This window comes from Podarcis cretensis (assembly GCF_951804945.1).
Source record: "Podarcis cretensis genome assembly, chromosome: Z".
Lineage (NCBI taxonomy): Eukaryota > Metazoa > Chordata > Lepidosauria > Squamata > Lacertidae > Podarcis > Podarcis cretensis.
The window spans coordinates 469246-491213 of NC_137184.1; the positions used below are offsets into that span (position 1 = coordinate 469246).

General features: G+C 45.2%; 1 protein-coding gene and 1 long non-coding RNA gene across 3 annotated transcripts in view; one reads left to right on the forward strand and one right to left on the reverse strand.

Annotated features, from left to right (window-relative positions):
• The window catches only part of NEK6 (NIMA related kinase 6), a 95182-nt gene extending 85110 nt beyond the window's left edge, over positions 1 to 10072 (reverse strand). Inside the window, exon 1 of one of the 2 annotated variants that reach the window (XM_079962203.1) lies at positions 9751 to 10072. Coding sequence is in view for 1 of the 2 variants with exons in the window: in XM_079962202.1 (XP_079818328.1) it covers positions 7566 to 7578 (13 nt within the window). In the remaining variant the exon portion in view is untranslated. Of the gene's footprint in view, positions 1 to 7565; positions 7594 to 9750 lie in introns of those variants that run through there. The other variant, XM_079962202.1, reaches the window with a different exon arrangement.
• A 6416-nt stretch (positions 10073 to 16488) lies between these two features.
• Positions 16489 to 19337, forward strand: LOC307207973. Its single transcript, XR_013834908.1, has 2 exons — positions 16489 to 17290; positions 17973 to 19337. It is a non-coding gene; the product is annotated as an uncharacterized lncRNA (long non-coding RNA).
• Positions 19338 to 21968: the final 2631 nt, after the last annotated feature.

Consider the following 21968-nt stretch of genomic DNA (forward strand, 5'->3'; position numbering starts at 1 on the left):
CTCTTGAGTCAGAAGCATTTTACTCAAAAATATTAAGTTCTATGTCTCGCATTCTACTATGCACCTCTATGGTTTACCTAAAAATTTTATGAGGCAACACAGCCAGATGATCTCCTATAATAGGAGGCTGGGAAGCCTCAAACTGAGCAGTTTGGGGCAATTCTGCAGGAAGTGATCCAAGTATTGCAGACAGTATTTGCTAGCACAATTTCTGTGGCCGAAATCAGCACAACTGCCCACCAGGGGAGAGAGAAAAAGGCCTGCATCTTTGGAAAGATGCTTGTTCCTTACATGAAATCCATCTGAGGGAAACAACTAGGAAGACTCCTTCAGATTCCACATGCAAGTCAGCTCAAGTCATTTCAATAAGACATTTTAGCACACAAAACTTTGGAAACATTTTTGTTAGTGTATGTAAGAAAGCGTAACATTTAAAACGGATGTCACGGCTTTATTACTATTTGGAAGGTTGAGGAACAACAATAAATTGTCCATCGTATCAGGAAACTGGAGAAAGTATTTTTAATTACAAAAAAACAACAACACAAAACGTAATGTAAATCCCACAGTTCCCAGGGCAAAGAACTGAAGCAAGAACACTCTTATGATGAGGTGCTTCTGGAACTTGCAAAGGAAGCTCACATAGGCACAGTAAACATAACAGAAATAGTCCCACTTTTATTTATAAGTGCCCTTTACTGACTCAGATTGGCTATATTCTCTACTTCACTAAATCAGTGGTTTTCAACCAGTGTGTCATGGCCCCCTGGGGTGCCTTGAAGGATGGTCAGGGTGCGGTGGGCAACCCTGGCCTCTGTCCCTCTTTCCTTCCTTCCTTCCCTCCTCTGATGCCCTCTCTGTCTCTGCCTCCCCAAGGCTTGCACAGCTGTTTGTTGCAGCGGCCCTAGCTTCAAGCTCCCCAGGCGAGCTCTGGGGCTGGCCAGGGGGTGCTTCCCCAGCCCCTGTGGGGCAGTGTGAGGAGCCATCTCTCTTTGGGGCGGGGGGGGGCAGCTCAGAGACCAGGGACAGCAGCTGCCCAGAGGATTCCCAGGGAGAGGGGAGAGGAGAGGAGGCTGAGGGAACACTCCACAAGGGAGGGTGTTCGAAAAAGGGTGAGGGGCTGCCAGCTCTGCAGGCATGGGGGAGACGTAACTGGGCTCCTGAGCCCCACAAAAAATGGAGTTGGTCAAGGGAGCCGTGGACTCAAAACGGTTGAAAACCTCTGCACTAAATGATGATACTGATGCTTACACCATTTTTAAAATATTGGTACACACTTTTAAAGTGCTAAATATCACTGTGTGCTAACACCAAAAATTTGGTTCCCTCAGAGAACAACATTAACATCAACATTAACAATACTCAAAGGGATAGAGGCAATTTTGGAGGTTGCAGTCTTTGTAGAGTTAGAGGCTTGAAATGACGCAAGCTGTAAAAAACAATGATGTGTTATGATCTGCCTGAATATTGAACTAAGAAACCATACACCTTACAGGAAGACAATAATGGGCAATGTTTTGACTTTTGCTCTCTTGAATTTAAAAACAATGTATGTAAAAAGATACTTAGCCTTCTCATAAAGAGAACTACTGTACAAGGTTGATTTACTCGGCACACAAAGGAAAAATAAAGTCTTATGTTCAGCTATTAGGCCTGCAGGAGCAATCCATTAAAGCAGGCATTTGATCTTTGGAATATTCTGACTACCTTTCACTAAGCATTTTGTCAAAATGTTAAAAAGTCTACTTCATCTTATGAAGCCTGAAAATCTGGCAAAACCTCACAATAATGCTGCTTCAGGCAATCTTAAGCACTAGGATCTTATTTACACCATTTCAAGTGGGAAGAGACTGTGAAATGGCTATCCAGAGCCCATTTTTGCAGTAATCAACATTATTTAGCACTATCCCTAGCTTGTCACAGTAGGATCCTCAGCACTTGCTCTGGCAGCATCCAGGCGAGGCTTCTGAGGAATTATTTCCCTTCTATATTATAAGTAGCAAATTTAGTGACAGCAGCAACTGAAATATATTCATATGCAAATGTGGAGAACTATCTTTTTATTACTGTTGTTGTTGTTTTTTATTTTTATTTTTATTTTTATTTTTATTTTTATTTTTTTTTTTATTATTATTATTCCCTACCTACCTGGCTGGGTTTCCCTAGCCACCCTGAGCATATATAAAAACATAGTAAAATTAGCAATTCCAACCCCATGATTCATGTACAGTTGGCTACAATCTGAGGTGCATTCAACTGATGAACGATCGCCAACGCACAGGTCCTTCTTGGACCCAGAAGAGAGCAAGGCAGGCTGGGGTACCTTTATTCGCCTTCTGCCATCGCACACAGAGGCTGGGAACACAACCCCTGTGTGAAATGGTCGTCGCAATTCCTTCTTGTTCAGAACCTTCTATATTAATGGCAAGCATTTCATGTAGAATACATCTCATAATAAATAAAGGTTAAAAGCTAACTGAAGTAATATTACTAAATGAGCTAGTTAGCTAATTTATATATCATTTCATACATTCAGAGGCACTCCAAAGCTATTTACAATTAAACAAAAAAAGACAATAAAATACTAAAAGTGCTAATCCCAAAAAAGTCCCAACCCCCAGTACAAAATACCACTGCCCCTGGTTGAGCACTGCAGCCACCTGCAGTTGAAATGCCCAGGAAAATAAAAATGTTTATTCTGCTGCTGGGAAGAGGACAAAGTTAGAGCTTATGCCCCAGGCTGTGCTTCTTTAAAATGCTTAAAGCTTGTTTGCTCAGCGTTAGCTGCATGTTACAGTCCACAATTTTGCTTTTTATCCCAGGGATTCCCAAACTTGGATCTCCAGCTGTTTTTGGACTTCAATTCCCATCAGCCCTGACTACTGGTCCTGCTAGCTAGGGACGATGGGAGTTGTAATCGAAAAGCAGCTACCAACACACACCCAAGTTTGGGAATCCCTGCATTAGTCCAACTGTTAGCACCAAATAAATGATAAATGTTAGGAGGGAAAGTAACCAATTCTTTTTGTAAACCTACATTCTTCTGAGGGAATATGTTGTTTTCATTGTACAGTGGTGCCTCGCAAGACGAAAAGAATCCATTCCGCGAGTCTCTTCGTCTAGCGGTTTTTTCGTCTTGCGAAGCAAGCCCATTGACGGCTTAGCGCTATTAGCGCTATTAGTGGCTTATCGGCTTAGTGGATAAGCAGATAAGCGGCTTAGCGGCTTAGAAAAAGGGGGGAGGGAAAAAAACCAGCAGGAACTCGCAAGACATTTTCGTCTTGCGAAGCAAGCCCATAGGAAATTCGTTTTGCGAAGCACCTCCAAAACGGAAAACTCCTTCGTCTAGCGAGTTTTCCGTCTTGCGAGGCATTTGTCTTGCGGGGCACCACTGTACTTTCTCTCTTCCGCTTTGCAGTCTCCACAAATGCCATTCTATAGAAGCAACATAAATTACAGTTATTTACAGTTATTGTCCCAATTCCTATTTGGGCAATTAGCAATCAAGTGAAGTTCACTTCTCTCTAATTGTTGCTTTTTAATTTTCCTTCCAAAAGAGTTATGCTCTATATCAGAGCTTCCCAAACTTCTCTTGTTGGTGACAAACTTTTTAGACATGCATCAACATTTCACGACATAGTAATTCAGTTTTACTAGCAAACCAGAGATTAAACTAACTCCTTTTTCCAGCCCTGAAAGAAGTGTGGGGAACAGTCACGTGACACAACTATACACTGAAATGGACACGCTAACGTGTCGTGACACAGTTTGGAAAGCTCTGCTCTATATGATATTAAGTCCTACAAACTGCAACAAAGCACATCATTATTTCCTGTTTTAAGGTATTTGGGCTACAAGCCAAAACCCTCTTATTCCTTGGGTAAAAGAGTTCAATGACTGCAGCTAAAGTATATAGGTTATTCTGAGAAAAGTGAAGCATTGTATGTGTCACATATTCTAAGGAATTCACTGTATAGATTCACAACAGTTTTGTCTTCTGGATAATAAAGTTTCAGGGCAGATCTGTGCCAACTAGCCTCCTTAAAACTTGAGGAAATAAACATGACCAGCAGTTTAAGGCTGTTCCGGCCTTTTAATGCTGCTGCTGCTGTTGTTGTTGCAACACAAACACTCACAACACTAAAAAAAAAAAAAAAACCTAACAAGAGAATACAAATACAAATATGAATATAGATACAAATACTAAACAAACATATAACCATATTTCACTTCTTGTTTTCTCCTAATTGACTTCCTTCGTCCTCAGCGCAGGTCTACTTTCATATTTAATAAACTGTTTCCTTCTCATTCCATTTTTCCTACTTTTCTTTCTATTTTAGACTTTTATACCTTAATTTGTTTTGCAAAAGTTAATCAAAACAAGTCCATGTATTAATTTGAGGGCACCGCTTTTTATGATAATCTCTATATTTTCCCCATTCCTTTTGAAATTTTTGTTTAGACTGATCCCTAACTGCATCTGCCATTCTAGCCAGCTCTAGGTTATCAAATAATTTTTCTTGTCATTCATTTTTGTTGGTCTGACTAGTTTTTCCAGTTTTTGGCAATTAGGATTCTCGCCACCAATATTGAATATAGGAATATTTTTGTGTTTTCCCTAGCAATATCTGAATCTAATATTCCCAATAGAAAAGCCTCTGGGTTTTTTTTACAAAAGTTTGTTTAAGTATTTTCTTTAACTCTTCATATACCAAATCCCAGAAGCTCTTGATTTTATCACAGGTCCACCACATATGTAGGAGCGTCTCCGATGCTTGATTGCACCTCCAACACAATTTAGATTTTGTTTATACATTTTAAATATTTTGCTTGGTGTTAAATACCATCTATAAAACATCTTTAACAAATTTATTAAAATAATTCAACATTAATACATACATGGTACAAATATATAAACATGCATTTCATAAAGGTAAAGGTAAAGGTACCCCTGCCCGTACGGGCCAGTCTTGACAGACTCTGGGGTTGTGCGCCCATCTCACTTAAGAGGCCAGGGGCCAGCGCTGTCCGGAGACACTTCCGGGTCACGTGGCCAGCGTGACATCGCTGCTCTGGCGAGCCAGAGCCGCACACGGAAACGCCGTTTACCTTCCCGCTGGTAAGCGGTCCCTATTTATCTACTTGCACCCGGAGGTGCTTTCGAACTGCTAGGTTGGCAGGCGCTGGGACCGAGCAGCGGGAGCGCACCCCGCCGCAGGGATTCGAACCGCCGACCTTTCGATCGGCAAGCCCTAGGCGCTGAGGCTTTAACCCACAGCGCCACCTGCGTCCCACCTATGCATTTCACACAATCCTTAAAAATATTCATACATACCCACACTCAATCCCACCCAGCCTCACAAGCTGTAAATCTCCAATTCTCTTTCCATAATCTCCCCCATGATGATAACTGAATAGGTTTGCCTATGTCCATTGCCCATTTAATCATTACCTCTTTTACTTGTTCATCCTTCACCTCCCACTCTAGTAAAGTTTCATACATTTTAGAGACTACCTTTGTCTTATTTTGTAATAATTCTTTGTCCAATATTGAAATTTCTCTTGCAAAACCTTTTTTGTTATCTGTTCTGAACACTTCGTTTAATTGGTAGTACTGAATCCACCCTGTTAGGTGATGTTTTACTTCCTCATATTTTTCCAATTTCAATTTGTTATCTTTTTCTTCTAGCAGATCCTTTTATGTGCCCAATTTGATTCCGTATTTTTTCTTTTCACTGCTATCGCCTCCAAAGGCCAAAGCCACCAGAACAATTTAGGTTCTAATAATTCTTTGTACTTTTCACAGACTCTATATATCAACTTTCTTACAATATGGTTAAGAAATCCTCTGTGGACTTTCACCTTTTCATGACCTAAGTAGGCATGCCACACATCACGGTTGTCAAACCCTTCTAAATCCAATAAATCTGCATTTTGCAGTATCATCCATTCTTTTAACCAATTTAGACAAACTGAATCATAATACAAATTTAAATCAGGTGGTGCCAATCCACCTCTATTTTTCTTATCTATTAATAATTTATGTTTAATTCATGGCTTTTTGTACTGCCAAATGAATCTTGATATATCTCTTTGCCATGATTTAAAGCATCTTACCCCTCCAATTATTGATATCATTTGAAATAAAAACATCCTTTTGGGAAGCACATTCATTTTCACTACTGATATCCTACCACAGAATGATAATTTTAACCTGTTCCAAATCTCCAAATCTCTTTTAATTTCTTTCCATATTTTTATATAATTATCCTCAAATAGATTGCTATTTTTATTCGTCAGCCAGATTCCCAAGTATTTAGTCCTATTTACTATCGTTAGTCCTGAGCTCTTCTGTAATTCTTCTTTTTCTTGTATTCTTTGCTAGCATGTTGGTCTTATTTTTATTTAACTTAAATCCTGCCACTTTTCCAAATTCGAGGATCTTTTCTATTATTTTGTACGCTTTCCTCTGGATTTTCAGTGGTTAATATCAGGTCATCTGCAAATGCCTTTATCGTGTGCGATATCTTCCCCACCTTTTATGTCTCGATCTTTCCTTATTGCAATCACTAGGAGTTCTAGTACCATAATGAACAATAAAGGTGAGAGGGGGCAGCCTTGCCTGGTCCCCTTACTTATCTTAAATTCTTCTGTTATCTCATTATTCAATATCAATTTGGCTCTCTGATTTCTGTATATCGCCTCGATACCCCTGCTGAAATTTTCTCCGAGTCCTGTGGCTTCTATAGTTTTTTTCATAAATCTCCAAGAGATGTTATCAAAGGCCTTCTCGGCATCTACCAGCATCAATATATCTTTTTTTTGTTTTTTTTTTTGTTCTTACTTCCAAATATTCTAATATATCTATTATATTTCTCATATTATTGCACGTGTGTCTGCCTAGTAGAAAGCCCACTTGATTCTTATATATAATTTCATTCAATACTCTTTTTAATCTGTTGGCTAGGATATCAGCAAATATTTTGTAATCGTTATTTAAGTAATCGTTATTTAAGTTAATTTATATTTAATAGTGATAAAGGTAAAGGTAAAGGACCCCTGACAGTTAAATAAGTTGCAGACAACTCTGGGGTTGTGGCGCTCATCTCGCTTTACAGGCTGAGGGAGCCGGTGTTTGTCTGCAGACAGTTTTTCCGGGTCATGTGGCCAGCATGACTAAGCCTCTTTGGGCGAAACCAGAGCAGCACACAGAAACATCATTTACCTTCCTGCCGGAGCAGTACCTATTTATCTACTTGCACATGCTTTTGAACTGCTAGGTTGGCAGGAGCAGGGACCGAGAAACAGGAGCTCACCCCGTTGCGGGGATTCGAACCGCCGACCTTCTGATCAGCAAGCCCAAGAGGCTCAGTTTTTGATTGATATTGGGTGCATTCCTTGTTGGGGATCAAAGTGATAAATGCTTCTTCCCAAGACTTTAGTATTCTTCCTTCTTTTAAAATTCCATTCATAACTCTTTTCATTGGTTCAGACAGTATCTCTTCTAGTTTCTTATAATATGCTTTTAAGGCAGTTTAAGGCCTTTTGAAGATGCTTCTGCCTACCTGGACAGTTCATCACTCTGCCCACTAGTACAAGGAGAACCAATGCCAGGAAGAATGAGGGCTGATCAGGTGCAGAGTTCCTTGCAGTCACATCATCTTTCTGTGTGTGGGCTGCAGCAGCCACACACAGCCCAGGATCCCCCTCATCTGCTTTGTGAGTAGGCAGGGAGATCCGGGGAGATATCATGCACCTTGGGTTCTTGTTAGTGTGCAAAGCGACAAAACACACACACACACACACACACAAGTCTAGGCTATTCCCAAAGAGAATAGAACATGAAAGTGAGAGAACAGGCTGAATTCCCTGCAAAAAGAAGCTATATGAGAACAACTGTTCTGTGTTATGCCTTTGGGCAGAGGAGGCAGCACCAGCACCAATTCTAACATTAAAATTTGCAATCTGATACTAAACCACACAAAGAACCCTATTTTTAGCAAAAATTTCAACCATGCACACAGTTCCAGAAAAAATTCTTACTGAAAACATGAGTAAACTCAGATTATACCAAAACTGTATGAGGAGGGAAATGTTTGTTTCAGGAACTTCTTACTTTAGCTATGTTGACCAAAGAATGAAAGACAACAATGGGACTTTCCATTTGATAAGCTCTTTCAAATTTATGGCCTCCTTAACCTGGGTTTCCATTCAGATAAACACCCTGATGTAGTCAGTGTTAGAAATTAGCCAGGCGCCAGATCTCAAGTTTGCATTGCTGTGAAACACTTTTTAATAAAAACATTTTTCCTATTAACAGTCTTAAATAACGAACACTTACACAACTAGATATTTATTTATAACCCACTCTTCATTGTTCACACAGCCCCATATGTTCACATATTTGAATGTATGTGACTATGTTGTACAGAATCAGATGGTTGATTTTGTGTTGTCTACTCTGAAATGAAGCAGCAATCCCAAGTTTTTTTCTGCACTCCTACCTAAGACCCTTTGAATTTAAGTTGCCAGGGAATGAACTGGGGACCTTCTGTATGCACAGCCTGTGCTCTTCCCCTCAAGGCCACATGAGACTCTTCGAGGAGGAAGTGAAGGCATACTCTGTGCTCTTAATCACAGGGTTGTGAGTTTGAGCCCCAAGTTGAGCAAAAGATTCCTGAATTTGTAGGGGGTTGGACTAGATGTTCCCTGTGGTCCCCTCCAACTCTACAATTCTATGGCTCTATGAAAACAATTTTCTATCCATAGCAAGAGCAACTCCCAAAAATGAATGTGGATGATGGGTATGTGTGCAGTGACAAACAAATTTCTGCCTTACAGACATAAATCAAGGCTCGGAAAAGACACTGGGCAGGATTCTTGGACACGATCCCCAAAGCCTGCCTCTAATTTATCCTTTGATAGCAGGAATGAAGAGAAACCTGTCAGATAATGAGATGACAGCAGAACTGTACTGGAGAGGCCCACACAGATTCTGCATTAGAAAACACACCACAAACTGTTGGGATGTTTTTAAAAATCAAGTAAAACAGACACATTGAAAAGTAATGGCACCAGGTCACCTCTCACCAGAACGGCATTCAGCTGCATGCCAGCAAGTTCGCCTACATCACATAAGTGGCCATGGCGATTCCCTGGGGCCAGAGGCACCCCCTCAAGGATGGCACAAGCGACCCCACCAGAGAGACGATCCCCAGTGCGCCCGCCCTGTGCCCACTCGTGCCCCTAACCCACAACACCTGGAGAGGATCCCTACGGCCACCCACCACGAGAAGAGCAGCAGTCGTGGGAGGAAGTTCAGCTGGGGCGGGGTAGGCGGGGCGGGGGCGCCGCCCGAGGTGGGAATGAGAGAGCTGATCCCGCGAATCCAACAGGTAGGTCGGTCAGTCGTCGTGGTTAAGGGAGACCCTCCAAGAGGCCAGCACACCTGGTGCATTTAAAAAGGGAGCCATCCCTAACAACAGACGTAAGAATACCGGGGGGTGGGCAAGGAGTTATAAGGTGCTGGAGGTGCTTTTAATGCTGCGGGGGTGGGATGAGGGGGCGAAGTGCCACGGGGGAGGGGTGACCTGTGGGGTCGCGGGCGGGGGGGAGGGGCGTGTCCCGAGTCCGAGGCTGAGGGGAGCCGGTGGGGGGGGTCTGCTCGGCGCTCTCTGGCCCCCCGCCCGCCCCCCCGGCCGCCCAGGTGAAGAGGCCTCTCGGCAGGTCGCCGCCCCCGCCATCGCTTACCTGCTGGCGGCTGCTTCCGCCAGGGAGGCGCCTTCCCTGCCGGAGGGGCTCCGCGCCGCCACAGCAGCCCCCTCCCCTGCCCGCTCTGGCTCGGGGGGCGGGGGGCGGGGGGAGCCGCGGAGCCTCGCGCGCGCTCTCTCGCCCCTCAGGCACTCAAGTCAAGTCAGTCAGTCAGAGGCGCCGGGACGCAACTTCGACCCACTCGCCACCCGACCGACCGACCGACCGCCGCGCGCGCGCACACACACACGCACACACGCGCGCCCCCGCCTGCCCGCCTCTTTTCTCTCTCTCTCTCTCTCTCTCTCAGCCCCGCGTCCGTCCCCAAGCTGCCACGCAGGCCTCCCTCCGTCCCTCGTCGGGAGCGAGCGCGTACGCGTCACCGCCGGCTTCCCGCCCGCCACTCCAGAGGGACATGGGGGGCGTGGCTTCGCCGCGGGGCTCCTGCCCCCCCCCACACTCGAGAGGCGGGGTGCGCGCGCAGGCGGGGCAGCGGCCGTTGGCGGGGGGGGGAGGGGCGGCGCTTCCTTGTCCCTCGCGCGAGCGTGGAAGCGACCCTCGCGCGCGGCCTCTCTCTCTCTCTTTCTCTTTCTCTCTCTCTCTCTCTCTCTCTCTTTCTTTCTTTCTTTTTCCCCGCTGACGTGCAATAGTGAGGCGTCCCTGGGAAAGATATATTCCCCACAACTAAAGACAAATCCTGAAGGCGGATTGTGTGGTAAAAGAGATAAAATAAAAGTATAATAAAAATAAAATAAAAGTAAAAATAAATAAAAGTAAAAGTAAAATAAAAGATGTAAAAAAAATAAAATAAAAGTTGAGTCCAGTGAGTTGTCAAAAGCCCCTGACCCGTTTCCACGAAGGTGGGTCGGGCCACCTGGGAGGCCGGGCGAGCGGCCGGGGGAGCAGATCCAGGCTCCCCGGAGCGCGCCGCCCTCCTCCCCGGGAGGCTCCCCTGGTGCTCCCCGGCGACATTTCCCCCTCTCCTTCCCGCCCTTCCTCCTCCTTCTTCCTGAGAGCCATGCCTCCCTGAGAGCAAGGGGGCCAGGGCTGCAGGGCACCCACCAGCCTCTTCTCCACACGACCCACAGGTGATCCGTGCTATCCCTGCAGTATATTCTGCAACAGGAATACCGCTTTAAGATTTTTTTCCCTACTTAGAATTCAAAAGTAGTAGCAGTAATGATTACCAATACTAAATAATTTTAATTTCATTTGCAGGAAGCATACTTTATTTGAAGCATAAGATACTGGCAGCATTCACACAAGGTGGTAAGCAATGGTTGGTGGTTTACTGTGAAGGGACAGACCCTGCCTGCGCCCGAGAGCAACATACCACAATGCTTAGTTTAGTAACCCAAGAACAAGTTGGTCCCTGATTCTGATCAAAATAAAAAAATTCCTTCCAGTAGCACCTTAAAGACCAACTAAGTTAGTTCTTAGTTAGTCTTTAAGGTGCTACTGGAAGGAATTTTTTAATTTTGTTTTGACTATGGCAGACCAACACGGCTACCTATCTGTAACCTGATTCTGATTTAGGCTAAGCCAAGGATCATGGTTGGTTTCTCCCATCCACTACTGGGAAGGAGCAAAGGGAGAGGAATCACAGTGGTTTCACAGAAACTATTACCTGGTGGTTTACTGTGACATATGAACGAACACACAGCCATATTCAAGGGATCACACTAGCCAAAAACACTTTCTTTTCACTAGTTGCCAAAAACCATTTCTTTTTCTGAATTAATGCCAGTTTACCTTTATCCAGCCAAGGTTCCCTAACAAATTATGTTTCTGAAATCTGGGTAAGTTTGCTTCCCTTTAGGAGCTGCAATATGATTTTGTGGATGAAACCAAAGTCAGCAGTGTTACCCAGTGAACTGATGTATCCATATCCATTCAGAATCCTTCAGATTTGGCCCAGTTAAGTTTATAGTCCAAAATACGTGCCAAGGAGGTGCTTGCAGCACCTTGGGTACTAATTCCAAATAGGATGGGAAACACTTCATCAACACAAAGCTGAATTATCAATTCTTAAAGTTTTTAATGTGTGATATCTTAGTGTATTTTTGGTCTTTGTGGAAGCCACCCAGAGTGGCTGGGGAAACCCAGCCAGATAGGCGGGGTACAAATAATAAATTATTATTATTATTAGTCACTGATTATAATACCTTCATATCTTGCCACATGCAAGAGATTATAGAAAAAGGCCTAGGAATAACAGAGACAAGAGGGAGCTGGGCCTCATCCCCCTTTGCAAAGATGCTGGAGTTAAACGAAGTCATTCTTTTAGAAGTGAGGTCCTTTATGAATTAGTTTTACCTGTATTTAAAAATGCAGCCAGTATGGGAGTTCTGTGGCTTCACTTATCCAGGAGTCCACCGAAGGGTAGAGAAGGAAATAAAAGCACAGATGGTGACAATTACCTTATGAACAGTGGCCATTCAACAAAAATGGTAGTTGATAACACAGACCTCTACATTTTGCTTTGTTTTGGCTTCACTGTTTACATCTCCCCTCTGCAACTCAGGATAACAATACATCTGATGAAGTGGATTGCATACTCTGGGAAAAAGTAAGAGAGGCCATGATGGTCATTTCTTCAAAGTGAGTATGGCAAAGTCATCCGTTTTACACAAAAACGTTTAACACTATGTAGAAAAACATACTTTGCTTTGATTCCAGAAAGAGTTAAGGCTTGTACGTGCATAAATTTGTACCTGTTCTAACAACAGGCAGAGGGGAAAACACATTCCTCAAAAAGATTTGCAGTCAACATATTGGAGCAACATGCTAATCCATGAAATGTGTAGATTGGGAGAACTAAGAGCAATGAACATATGGACCTCTCAGTAGAGCTTAAACATTTTCAATGTTCCTAACAATAGCAAGATATTTATGTTTGATAATCTTAAGAGATTTACTCGTTTTTGGCAGGCACCAAAGCTGAAAGTGCTATGCCAGTCTTTCCATTCTTACCCCATTGCTGCTGCGTGTTTGGGTGCTGATTGACTAACTGAGCCCTTAACAAAACAGAGGGTGGGCATATCCTGCTAGGAAATAACAAAACCTTGCTTCCTCAAAACCAACATGCAAAATTTGTTTCAGGGACATTTCTGCGTCAGCTGTATCGTATGAAGGACTGCAAGTTCTCAATCCCCCCCCCCCTTTTTTTTGCAGCTCCATCTTTCCATGCACATAGAGCAAACTCACAGCTGGCTTCCCCAGAATGTCTGCCACATGCAGGCTCTGTTCTCATATTTCTGTAAGATCCGAGTCCCAAAGGAAGCATTAATGCTAGAGGAATGCATGCTGGCATGTGACTCCTGTGAAAGGAAGTTGGGGAAAGAAAACTCAAATAAGCTGCTCAGGTCCACTGTGGGAACCACCCTCTGCCTAAAGATTTGTGGGTCAACCTTTTAAATATTTTTCAATAGATAACACTGTTACAAGGAGGAGGGGGAGGCATGAGCTTCAGAATTGCAGTCAAACTGGTATCCAGGAGGAAATAGCAGCCTAGACTGGTCATGTGGTGCAGGAAAGAAATCTGGACCAGCTGCCTGCAGACCTCATCAGGGGAGCATGTAACTGATGGCAAACCGAAAAGAGAAAAATATCCCCAGCACAGGATCTGAAATCAAAGGTTGCCATGCAGGAATAGGAAAATGGGGAAGTATATGGGGGGGGGGAGATGGCAGTGGCGTGGTGTGGGTGGCCAGAACCCCGGGCTGCGCAAAGGGGGTGGGGTGGGAGGGAGGTAAGCAGACGGAGTATGCATGCACATTCAACTGCCTAATGGCATTCGCGTCACCCAGGAGATCATAGCTGCAGAGATAAGAAAATAAGAGTCATTCCGTTGTCTGGAGATGTCACTTCCTGGTTCTCATGAAGAAACCATTTTCAACGGAACCCAGCAAAGGAAACATGTAGCTGTATTGAGACAGCACTGGGTGTTGAAGTTTCGTGCCCCTAACAATTTTTGGCAACCAGGGCAACCGCCCGTGCCCCTCCCCCGACACTACCCCACTAAATGATGGGGGTATCTGGAGTTCAGTTCATAAGAAGATTTTAGGTTACATACACACCATACATTTACAGCAGGGGTCAGCAAACATTTTCAGCAGGGGGCCAGTCCACTGTCCCCCAGGCCTTGTGAGGGGCCGGACTATATTGGGGGGGTGATGCAAGAGCACCAAAAGCCTCGGTTGCTGCTTACCTAAGAGCGGCATGGGCTGGCGGCAGCAGAGGGACGATGAGTGGTGCATGAAAGGGCTCCAGAGGGAGGCTGCTTAAAATGGTAACCTCTCAAGCGCTGCTGCTGCTGGCACCAACAAAGCGCAGCCCCCTTCCTCATCTAGGCAGGGCAGGGAGAAGCCGGGAGAGAGGAGGAGCCGCTGCAGTGGGAGGGAGAGGGGGGGAAACGTGCACACGCTGGCGATCTACATGGCGATTTCCAGACCATCCGCGGGCCAGATCCAGAAGGCAATTGGACCCATAGCTGTCAAGTGTCCCTTATTTGAAGGGACAGTCCCTTATTCCAGTGCCATATCCCACTGCTGTCCCTTATTGATGGATGTCCCTTAAATTATGTCCCTTAAATTTCAAAGGAAGCAGCTCCTCTCCCTCCCTCCCTGCCGGCCAGAAGTCTAAGAACGACTGGGGGGTGGAGCTTGCATGCCTTGTGTGTGGCTAGTTAATGCAAGCTGAGGAGTTTTTTGAACACTGGACGCCATTTTGTTGCACGTGCTGCTGCAAACTTTGCAGTGCAAAGCCAGGCCGGGGAGCCATCTTAAGTTGAGGCTGCATAGGCCTTGTGGTGCATGTGATTCAGATTCTATTCAGTTGAACCTCTGGTTACAAAGTTGGTTGGACAGTGTTCTCGAAGCTACCAGCATGAGTTTGACCAGACTGCAGGAGGACAGGAAGACTGGAGTGCCTGGAACAGGTGAGGCTGCAGGTCCCTTATTTTGGCTTCTGGTCCCTTATTTTCAAATCTGTAAGTTGACAGCTATGATTGGACCTGATCTGACCCATGGGCCTTAGTTTGCCGAACCATTATTTACAGCATACACCCCCCCCAATAATCCTAGGAATAGAGCTACAATTCTCCCCTTCACAGAGCTACAATTCTCAGCACCCTTAACAAACCCATGTTTCCCTTGGGGGAAGTCATGTGCTTTAAATGTTATGGTGTTCATACGGCCCTAGACAAAAAAAATCACAAGGACGCAGACTTGCAGGGAGAACATACTGGTTCTAGAGCAAGCAGGAGTCTTGTTTCTCCGTCACACCACCCTCTTGATTTAGTAATGCCTGGTGTTGCCAGTGCTTGGCATCTCCTGTTGCTCAGGAAACACTATTTGCCCCAATCATGTGCTCCTATTTGAAGTCTTCACTGGCGTTTCTTACACAGGAGGCTGGATAACAAGTTTATTCCACATGTGCATACTGTATCATTTCATGGCTTACTTTGCCTCTTGCCATCAGGTTTGCTTACATCAGGGTGGCTAACCTGGGGCCATTCAGATGTTGTTGGATTCAACTCCCAAGAGCCCCATCAGGCATGGACATTGGTCAGGGATGGTGGCAGTTCTACTCAAGAATATCTGGAAGGCCACAGGTTAGCCATCTTGGCTCAAGCACTGCAAGGTGGTGTGTTTCTTTACGCCCTTCTCTTCTCAAAACTTGGTGTGCAGGGTGATTCCCTATGGTCTTCCATCCAGGGTCTGGCCAGTCCCAGACCTGCTTAGCTTCACAAACAGAACTGCATCAAATGCCTTCAGACTAGTCACTTTTCAAGAGCCCCTTACAGCAGGTCAGTCGTTCCGCGAACAGAAATAAACTGGATAATCGTTGCAGCTTATTAAGAGCCCACAAAGAGAGCAGAGTTAAAACAGGTAAAGTCCAGTCTTCTTTCAGAATTTAAATCGTGGCAGGTGAACATTTAAAGTGCTATTGTACCACAGTCATAGCTTTCCCAAAAGCATCTTAGGAACTGCAGTTTGCTGAGGGTGCTAGGAGGGTGCTCTGTTCCCTGCATAGAGCTACAATTCCATACCCTCCAAGTATCCCAATTTTCCAGGGACAGTCCCAGAATTACAGAAGCCATCTCGGTTTCTGATTTGATCCTGGAATGTCCTGCTTTCCCTCTATCGGATGTCCTTATTTTCATCAGAGAAATGTTGGGATGCAATTCCCAAAGTTCCATGGGAGGCGGGATTGATTGTTGGAACTACTTTGAGAATAGGAGCTATCTAACAATAGGGCTGCCGTACGTCCAGATTTTCCCAGACATTACCCGGATTTCAAATGTGGAATTGATGTCTGGGGGAATTTCCAAAATAAAAAGTTCAACAACTTTCGGGTTTTCCTAAAAAAAACCCTCAACAACTTTCAGGGTGTCCTGGTTTTTACTTTTTGAAATACACTGGTACCTTGGGTTACATATGCTTCAGGTTACATACACCTCAGGTTACACACTCCACTAAGCCAGAAATAGTGCTTCGGGTTAAGAACTTTGCTTCAGGATGAGAACAGAAATCGTGCTCCGGCGGCATGGCAGCAGCAGGAGGTCCCATTAGCTAAAGTGGTGCTTCAGGTTAAGAATAGTTTCAGGTTAAGTATGGACCTCCGGAACGAATTAAGTACTTAACCTGAGGTACCACTGTATGGCAACCCTACTGAACAAGTCTTAGCACCCTTACCAAACTAGAGTCCCCAGGATTCTTTGGGGGAAGGTATGATACTGCTTTAAATGCAAACTGCAGATGGGGCCTACCTCTTTCAGGCATTCAGGTGCTTAGCAGTTTCTTCTTGATTTTCTCACTCGCTCCCTTGCAAAGACCTTGCCCTTCATGCACCAAAGTTTAATCCCCCATTTCTCTTTCTTCCAATCCAGTTTCATTGCAGCCTCACATTCTCTCTACAGCTGGAACTCTTCCCCCACATTCTACAATGCTGAACTTTTCATTTCGTTATTTTTGTGAGTTTTGGCAGCTGCAGATGTTCTTTTGTTTTATTCTGTCCCCTTTTCCCCACTTAAATTGAAGCCAGGTACACCAATTGTGACTTTTAACAGCACCACCCTCCCCTTATTCCCCCCCCCCAACATTCTTCCTCCCATTCTGAGTGTTTTTCAGGCAAGTTTCTTTGGAATGTGCAGATTGGCTCCAGCTCCACGTATGCTGCTGACTGCTGTTGTTTGGAGCGAATTGGCGGCTGCTTCCAGCGTTCACAGCCAGATGTTACAAATGTGACCCAGCCAGAAGCTGCAATGTGCCCACACTCACTCTTGCTCCAAGCTGCAAAGCTTTGTGTGGGACTGCTCTCGCCTCCTCTGGAAATCTGAAGTCTGCTTTGCTCGCTAGTTTTCCCTCCTTTCTTTTTTAACTGGTAGTACAAGCTCTTTCACAACATCTGAAGTGCTCTCTGAAGAAAAGCAGGGCCTTCCTTCGTGACTGAGATTTTGCACTCCCAAAAACTCCTGGATCCAATGCCCAGAAAGCATCGTTTTCAGTTCTTGGAATACTTGGTGCAGCTCAGGCAGGTTAACAGGTTTTCTCAGCTAAGTGTTGAGAATGGGGGTGGGAAGGTGGAATTGCAAGGTCAAAGTAGGAGCCTAAATCACCCACATTTGGGTTTTAAAGAACTGGCAAATGCCCCTATATTTGGCTTGGCCTATAACTAGACTAATGAGCTGAGGCTGTGCCTGAGTTTTCTGCGAATGCATCCATGGTAAGAGTGGACTTCACCCATGCTCCTTGCTGGCTCCTAGGAAACTCCTTGTGCTGTTGGTGCACAGCTATGTCTCCCCATTCCATCTCAGCTGGGAGTGGCTGTCAAGGTGTTGGGCCAGTGAGTGTCTGGAAGCAGTGATGGGCTGGATGGAGGACAATAAACAGGCTAAGTCCTTAGAAGTTGGAGGTGCTCTTGGAGGGTGGTTTCTGGTCCAGAAATTAGATGCACAGCCTTTTATCGTAGCTTCAATAACTAGAGCAGGGTCAATACAAGAAAGCCTCATTTTTTATTTTTTTATTATTCTTTCTTTATTGAAAAGAGGAAAATGGCAAACTAGAAAGCCACATTTCTTCATATTAGGCAAGCTGCGAACTATGCAGCCTTACCTGGTGGTTCAGTTAGCCCAGGGAGCCAGATGGGGTTGTGTCAGAAATGTACAGTGTTCCAATCCATAATTAAAACAAATTTAAATACTTATTTGTTCTAGGGAGCTGTGGAGAGTGCACATAGGCCCCTGCAGCAGAGAAGGGGTTAAGTGGAAAATATTGAAGGTGCAAAGGCCACCCTGACCTCTGTCACTGGTGGTCCTTGTCAGTGGAACTAGAGATGCTGGAAGCATCATTAGAGCTGCTATTTAAATTGCACATTCATAGGGCAGGGCAATGGGTGAAGTCAAGGAACACCATTGTTTGCAGTTCATTAGCAACAGAGAAACAGGCGAGGGGGGAGAGAGGGTGAAGGGGCATCAGAGCAGCTCCACCCTGCCTGGCATGTATGGACTGAGTAGCATAATGTTGAAGAAAAGAGGACTGATTATGTAGTAGCCACAGCACTAAATAAAAGTCGCTTAAATTGGCATTTGTTGGAGGATGGCTCAGAATATAACGAGAAAGTTCCCAATGAGAGCAAGGCCACGTTCACAAAAGGTCTTTCCCACCCAAAATTGGTGTGAAGGGCATTTCATTTTTTATGGGAGATATTCAGAACTGGATGGTGATGTGTTTTGTTTTTGCAAAAGTGAGTATTCCCAGGAAGCCATAATCGCTGCATGAAATTCAAGTTGTCTGTGACTGTGTGTGCGTAATTCTGGCTGTCTAAATAGTGGGAAGACAAGTCTTGGCACCATCCAATTCTAGAGGGATGGCTATGGTAGCAATCTTTTTTTGATGAAAACAACACACAGTCCTGCTGTTTCACCTTGGGAACTACACCATGGACCAGAAAAGCACATTTTTCTTGGTTGCGTCTTGCAGGGACACTTTTGACTTTTTGCATTAGGAGCGCTGATTGGATTTTTCGGGGCTTGGCTTGGACTGTTGATACTTTGCAGACAGGCCTCTGTGAGGCGAGGCAGGGCATCTGTGCCAGAGAGCAAATTTTGAGGTGCAATTAAACGACAAGAGACTTTCAATTATTGACTTAATAGATGATCTATCTCCCAACAGAGAACCTTGGGAAGACCAGCTGCAAGGGGGTTACTAGGTATGGGCCCATGACACAAATTAGCATGATATTTTTATTTATTTTTTGCAAATTTTGCATAAATGTTTCCAAATAAGCATGAATTTGCTCATTGTTGCAACTGCATATGCTGAATCCACTTTTTGGAGGGAGAAAACAAACTCGGCCTATCAAGACTTCCTGTGAGCTATAGAGTGCCAAAAAGTTTTTCTGAGTGCAGTATTTTGTTTGGGCTTCCTCCACCTGGAATATGTTAGGAAGAACTAATGTTCATATGAAAACTAAAATAAGGACTGTTGGGTAGATTAAATTGTTGGGTGTATGTGGTTTAATTATCACTGCTGCTGTGCACCAGGATGAATTGTAAGCAGAGGTGTAATATACTCGGAGTCGACCGTGTGGATTTCATGCTCTTTATTCAGCTCATAGTAGTGAGGAATGAAAGTTTCCCCAAAATATCTGCTTTATATACATTGTTTACACAATGGGCCGCATGTGATTAGCTAATTCTGGGATTCTCCTGTAGGCCAATCAGGTTGCGGATTCACTTCCACCTGGAGCTGGATTGGGTGGTTCCTGCAGACCAATCGTACTGCCGCATTGTTCTAGGACCAATCAGACTGCTGCATTCTGGATCCTATTGTTCTAGGACCAATCAGACTGCTGCATTCTGGATCCTATTGTTCTAGGACCAATCAGACTGCTGCATTCTGAATCCTATTGTTCTAGGACAAATCAGACTGCTGCATTTTGGATCCTATTCAACTCAGTACATAACAAGAGGCATAATGTGGGTTGCCAACTCCAGGGGCCATGTGGAGGGGTGGGTGGGAGGGAGGGAAGGAAGGGGACGGAGTGCGCATGCACATTCAACTGCCTAAGGGCATCTGTGTCACCCAAGAGATTGCCGCTGCAGAGATAAGAGTCTTTCTGTTGTCTAGAGAGGTTTACATGGAGAAGCCATTTTCAACAGAGCCCAGCAACAGAAGCATGCAGCTGTATTGAGGCAGAACCAGGTGTTGAATTTTTGCGCCCCATCACAATTTTGCTCCTGGGGCAGCTGCCCCAATAGCACCCCCCACTCTATGCCACATCTATTGCCTGTAAGCAAAGACAAAATAAGTGTATGGAAGGTAAGGTTGCCATATTTCAAACAGTAAGAATCCGAACAGAAAAGTTGTTGAGCTTTTGAGGTATTTTTATGCAAAAACGGCACTGCCGACATAGGCTGCCATTCATCCGAATTTCCTGGACTTTTTTGCTGATTTCTGTCTGGACACTGCTGCCGACTGCAGTATTTCGGATATGTCCTGGAAATTCCAGACGTATGGCAACCCTAATGGAAGAGACATCTGGATTTTGGCACAAAAAAAATCCAGGGCTTTGACCCCCTGGGTCAGCCCATGATAAAATCCCTGGGTGCACCTATGAAATAGATTGTTGAACACCGGCTCTTATGATGTCTACAGGTGGCAGTAGGGCCAGCTCTATCCTTAGGCAGAATGAAGCATCTGTTTCAGGCACCAGGGGCTGAGAGGCAGCCATAGTGCCACTGAGTTAACCTGCTCTGCACTTCCTAAGCTACCCAGCTGCCTCAGTATTACAGTGCAGTGCCAGATTTACATATTAGCTAAACAAGCTATAGCTTAGGGCCCCACTCTCTTGGGGGCCCCAAAAAAATTCAAAGGGGAAAAAAACTGGGTGTGCCTTTCCAAAATATAAGATAAAAAACAAATAAAACCTACATACAGCAACAGTGTTTTGTGTTGTGTAGGCTCCTATGATGTAAGTAATGAGCCCCACCTGCTAGCCTGCTCCCTAAAATATCACTAGTTTGCTCATTTCTATATATAGGGTGCCTGCATTCTGCACATGCAAATGGCTTGAGATACCTATTAAATCCAAAAATTACCATATAGCATATAGTCAACACAAAACCAACAACTATTTGTTGTTGACAAAGGACAGCTGGACATATAAAGGGCCCCATTACCTTCAGGAGCTTAAAGGTAAAGGTACCCCTCCCCGTACGGGCCAGTCGTGTCCGACTCTAGGGTTGCGTGCTCATCTCGCTCTAGAGGCCGGGGGCCAGCGCCGTCCGAAGACACTTCCGGGTCACATGGCCAGCGTGACGAAGCTGCAGCTGGCGAGCCAGCACCAGCGCAGCACACGGAAACGCCGTTTACCTTCCCGCTATAAAGCGGTACCTATTTATATACTTGCACTTAAGAGTGCTTTCGAGGGACGCAGGTGGCGCTGTGGGTTAAAGCCTCAGCGCCTAGGACTTGCCGATCGAAAGGTCGGCGGTTCGAATCCCTGCGGCGGGGTGCGCTCCCGCTGCTCGGTCCCAGCGCCTGCCAACCTAGCAGTTCGAAAGCACCTCCGGGTGTAAGTAGATAAATAGGGACCGCTTACCAGCGGGAAGGTAAACGGCGTTTCCGTGTGCGGCTCTGGCTCGCCAGAGCAGCGATGTCACGCTGGCCACGTGACCCGGAAGTGTCTCCGGACAGCGCTGGCCCCTGGCCTCTTAAGTGAGATGGGCGCACAACCCCAGAGTCTGTCAAGACTGGCCCGTACGGGCAGGGGTACCTTTACCTTTACCTTAAGAGTGCTTTCGAACTGCTAGGTGGGCAGGAGCTGGGACCGAACGACGGGAGCTCACCCCGCCACGGGGATTCGAACCGCCGACCATACGATCAGCAAGTCCTAGGGCCTCCTCAAACCTAAATCTGGTCCTGCAGTGGAGGGTGTTGTCCCATCAATGGTGTCAAAATAAAATTCAACTGCCAGTCCAGCCAGACTGTATGTAGAATGATGTGTGAGGGTTTCCTTCGCTTCAGGTAGCAAAATGTCTTGAGCTAACCATGAGTGGTAAGGATCAACAATGCACTGTCCTGTCGCACCTAACTAGGTGCTTCAGCAAACAGTGCTGATGAGCACCCCAAGGAGAAGCTATGGGGCAAAGGCAGATCCCTTGTTGCTCCTCTTGAGCTGAATGTGTCCCCTCCTGCCCCCTGGACTGCCAG